General features: G+C 48.9%; 1 protein-coding gene across 1 annotated transcript in view; it reads right to left on the bottom strand.

Annotated features, from left to right (window-relative positions):
- Positions 1–87: 87 nt before the first annotated feature.
- The window catches only part of ALOX15 (arachidonate 15-lipoxygenase), a 10,815-nt gene continuing 6,306 nt past the window's right edge, over positions 88–4,596 (bottom strand). The window contains 7 exon segments of the mRNA XM_017860209.1: positions 88–947; positions 1,057–1,224; positions 1,349–1,449; positions 2,009–2,130; positions 2,294–2,463; positions 2,560–2,646; positions 4,139–4,172. Of these exon segments, the coding sequence (XP_017715698.1) occupies positions 768–947; positions 1,057–1,224; positions 1,349–1,449; positions 2,009–2,130; positions 2,294–2,463; positions 2,560–2,646; positions 4,139–4,172 (862 nt within the window). The 3' untranslated portion in view covers positions 88–767.

Here is a 4,596-nt window from a genome sequence, read left to right as displayed (position 1 = left end):
AAAAAAAAAAAAAAAAAAAAATAAAAAGTTTTAAATTCTTTACCACATCAAGCATATGAACCCAGAAACATTTTGTGAGGCTCTATATTCTTTTGCCAATATTTTATTTAAAATACTTTAGTCCTAATTCTTTTCCATCTTTAGTGTAAAATAACTTTTTGTTATTGTTAAACTCAATTTGGGTTCAAAATCCTATTTGCAGCTTAGGAAACATAGTGAGGACCCATCTCTATAAAAAATAAAAACATATTATCTGGGTATGATGGCATGAGCCTGTAGTTCCAGCTACTCGGGAGGCTGAGGAGGGAGGATCATTTGAGCCCAGGAGGCTGAGGCTGCAGTGAGTCGTGGTGATGGCGCCACTGCACTCCAGCCTGGGTGTCAAAGTGAGACTCTGTCTTAACAACAACAAAAAAATCATATTTGATTCATAAAAGGTGTGGAGTAATACATATTATCCCCCTATTCTAGCCTTGAAATGGTTTATATAATTGTGGCTATTTACCCTATAGATCTGAATGAAGAACGAGGAAGAGAGGGAGGAAGGATGATAGGAAAGGAGGGAGGAAGGAAAAAGGAGTAAGGCCCCAGGTGACGCCTCTAGAGTAAAATGTGTTCACTGGGTGCAGAGACCACGAAAAGGTGCCCCTTGAGGGAGGGTGGGACATGGGAAGAGTGTGGGGCTTGGGAGGGCAGGACTGTAACCACCAAGGGGTCAGCCTGTGGCTTGGGTGAGGGGGGCTGAAGTAACCAAAGGCTGGCGACGCTCAGATGGCCACACTGTTTTCCACGAGGCTGGGCCGCAGATACTCATACGGCATGTCCAGCTTTGCATTCCGGTTCTCGATTTCCTTATCCAGGGCAGCCAGCTCCTCCCTGAACTTCTTCAGCACAGCCTTAGGCTCAGGGCCCGAAAAATACTCCTCCTCATGCTGGCCCACAGCCACCTGGGAGGGAGAGGAAAAGGCGGCTGAGAGCCTTATGACCCCCAGTCTGGGATGCCGCACGTCCCCACAGCTGCCTCCTTCCTTAGGGCCCTGGGCACTCGGCTCTCACCATAATGGGCTGGCGTCTGCCCAGCTGCCAAGTGATGGACATCTGGAGAGAAGCCTGATGGAAGTTGGGCAGTGTTGCCATCACTGTCTCCAGTGTTGCATCCTTGGTGGTCGGCGGGGGCAGCCGCATCGTGCAGGGTGCATTAGGGACCCAAGCGTACCAGTCCAGCTAAGGAAGGGCAGGGATCCAGAGTCAGTGCCTGCTAAGCAGGAAAGCCCTGTGGCCCACCTGCACACAGACCCCTCCCTCACTCCAGGCCCCAAATTCCCAGCTGCCCATCTCTGGTAAGTACCTGGCCCAGGTGCACAGAGGAGTGTTGGCCAGTGCAGGTGAAGATGCACATGGTGACAAAGTGGCAAACTTGATCCCGAGACTGTAAAGAGACAGGAAACCCTGCAGGGGGTGAGGAGAGTTAGAAGCTGGGAAGGCAGGAGTAGGGCAGAGAGAGGAGAACAAGGCGGGGTGAGAAAGAGCGGCAGGAATGCTCAGTAACTCTTACGGGAATTACCATGACAGCAGGTTGGGGTAGCGGAGTGGGGATCTCTGCTGGGGGGTCCCACTCAGTGGGGTGCTGCTGCTGACTCACACTGGCTCACAAGAGTCAGTCAATGACGTTAGGTGTTTAGCAAAAGCTGGTCAGCATCACCTTGGTGGCCACAGTAGAAATATTTATACCACGGAAATGTGCAACAGCTACAAATCAGGACGGCTCTTCCCAAGAGTCAGTTAAACATTTATGAGCAGCCACTGGTCCCGCTGCATCTGGCACCTAGGGGTTCTCAGCGTGTAGGACAGGGACCTGTCTCTAGGTGAGAGGGAGTGGAATCTGAGAAGGCCTTTGGAGTTCTCATAGGTATTGAAATGCTTCTGGGAGATTTCATGAAGCACAGGAGATTCTGGGGAGGTCTCTTGGGTTTTGTGTCTGAGATCTCAGGGCAGGGGCTCCTCCTACCTCGGTCCTGACCCCCTTGCAGCCCGATTTCAGTGATCTCTCGACACCAGGTCTGCAGCTCTGGGTCATCTTTCACAGCCACATCTGTCTTATAGTGGAGACTCACAATTCCTTCCACATATCTACCAACCAACGGAGCAGGGCCAGTTAGCTGAAGCCAGCTCTGCCCCTGCTCACATGGCCAGGTCAGGGCCCCAGACCCCCAACCAGAGGCAGACCTCCTGCTCTCCTAGACGTCTTCTCCACCTGCACTTGCACCCCCACTGGCCTTCCCCCTTGCCTCACCGAAAGATGATTTCCCAGAGCCGCAGTGCATCTTGGGCATAGAAGGAAGACTTCACTCCCAGGAGCCCCCGGTCAGCCAAGTCATCAGGGGGACAGAAGGAGCTATAGGTTAGAAAGCCTCCAGCTCGCTTGAGCAGCTCCACGTGGCCTCCCCCACCAGTGCTCACCACCTGGAGGTGAGGATGAGCAGGGTCAGGCAGTTGACCTGCCCTGAATCCAGAGCTGGAAAGAAGAGTGGCCCAGAATCTCCCTTTCTCTTCCCATACCTGGTCAAAAACTCCCATGTCAGAGACCAGCCCAGTCCTGGCCCGGACGTTAATTTCCAGGGTGTATCGCAGGTGAGGAATGATAAGCTAGAGGGAGAAACACAGGGAAGGGCAGAGTCAGAGGAGAACTGCAGCAGAGCCCTGCAGGAAACAGGGGCTGACAAGCAGGAAAGGCACCAGGTCTTCAGAAAAAGCACAGACGTAAAGTTCAGTGGCCTCTCAACAGTGAGTTTTCAGAAGTACCATTCGACCCAGCAATTCCATTACTGGATATATACCTCCCAAAATATAAATCGCCCTACTATAAAGGCACATGCTCACGTATGTTCATCACAGCACTACTCAAAATAGCAAAGACATGGAATCAACCTAAATGCCCATCAACAATAGACTGGGTAAAGAAAATGTGATACACTACGTAAAGAAAATGATATACACTACGGAATACTATGCAGCCATGAAAAAGAACAAGATCATGTTCTCTGCAGCAACATGGATGGAGCTGGAGGCCATAATCCTAAGTGGACTAACACAGGAACAGAAAGCCAAATATGGCATGTTCTCAGTTATAAGTGAGAGCTAAACACTGAGTATACATGAACACAAATAAGGGAACCAGCATCTATTTGTGGGCGGAGGGTGGAAGGAGGGACGGGATCCAAAAACTACCTACCGGGTACCATGCTTATTACCCAGTGACAAAATAATCTGTACACCAAGCCCCCATGTACAGAACAAACCAGCCCATGTACCCTTGAACGTAAAGTTAAAGTTAAAAATAAATATATAAAAATAAACCACTGAGTTTTCAGTTGATTTGCATCGACTATTTGCATTCCACAAACCAGACTTAGTGCTTTATGATAATTGAAAGAAATCATTCTTTTGTTGTTGTCGTTTTGTTTTGTTTTGAGATGGAGTCTCGCTCTGTTGCCCAGGCTGAAGTGCAGTGGTGTGATCTCAGCTCACTGCAGCTGCTGCCTTCCGGGTTCACACGATTCTTGTGCCTCAGCCTCTTGAGTAGCTGGGATTATAGGCATGAACCACAGCGCCTGGCCTCTTTTTCTTTTCATATTTTTTCATAGGTCTAGACCAAGATTTCTCAACTTTTTTTTTAACCACCTACTAAGTAGCCTTTGGAGATATTTTTTCCTAATCTCACTCCACCTCATTAAATAGTAGTACTACATATATACTGTATATCTGTCTATGTATTGCATTATATCTGTGCTTTATATAGATATATATCACATTATATCTGTGCTATATAAAATAATAAGATTTGGCCGGCCACGGCAGCTCCCAACACTTTGGGAGGCAGAGGTGGGCAGATCACCTTGGAGTTTGACACCAGCCTGACCAACATGGCAAAACCTCGTCTCTACTAAAAACACAAAAATTAGCCAGGCATGGTGGCAGGAACCTGCAATCCCAGGTACTTGGGAGGCTGAGGCAGAAGAATCACTCAAACCCAGGAGGCAGAGGTTGCAGTGAGCCAAGATCATGACACTGCACTCCAGCCTGGGCGGCAAAATAAATAAATTAATAATAATAATATTTTTCACACACATTTTCCAACCAGCTTCATCCCTTGGAGGACATTGTTGCCCCCACTGAGAATGGATGGTCTAATCACCGCCTCCCTCCAGAGCCTGGTCTCCTCCCTCTCCCCTTCATCCATTACGCTCGCCTTCTTTCAGTTCTTTAAAGAAGACAAGCTTGGACCGGGCGCGGTGGCTCACGCCTGTAATCCCAGCACTTTGGGAGACTGAGGCAAGGGGATCATCTGAGGTCAGGCATTCGAGACCAGCCCGGCCAACATGGTGAAATCCTGTCTCTATTAAAAATACAAAAAAAATTAGCCAGGCATGGTGGTGCGTGACTGTAATCCCAGCTACTGGGGAGGCTGAAGTGGGAGAACTGCTTAAACCCAGGAGGCAGAGGTTGCAGTGAGCCGAGATCACACCACTGCATTCCAGCCTGTGCAACAAAGGGAGACTCCATCTCAAAAAAAAAAAAAAAAAAAACAAAGACTTC

This window comes from Rhinopithecus bieti, unplaced genomic scaffold (genome assembly GCF_001698545.2).
Source record: "Rhinopithecus bieti isolate Rb0 unplaced genomic scaffold, ASM169854v2 scaffold_54263, whole genome shotgun sequence".
Lineage (NCBI taxonomy): Eukaryota > Metazoa > Chordata > Mammalia > Primates > Cercopithecidae > Rhinopithecus > Rhinopithecus bieti.
The sequence above is the reverse complement of the archived record's forward strand: the minus strand, read 5'-3'. Positions and strand labels throughout refer to the sequence as shown.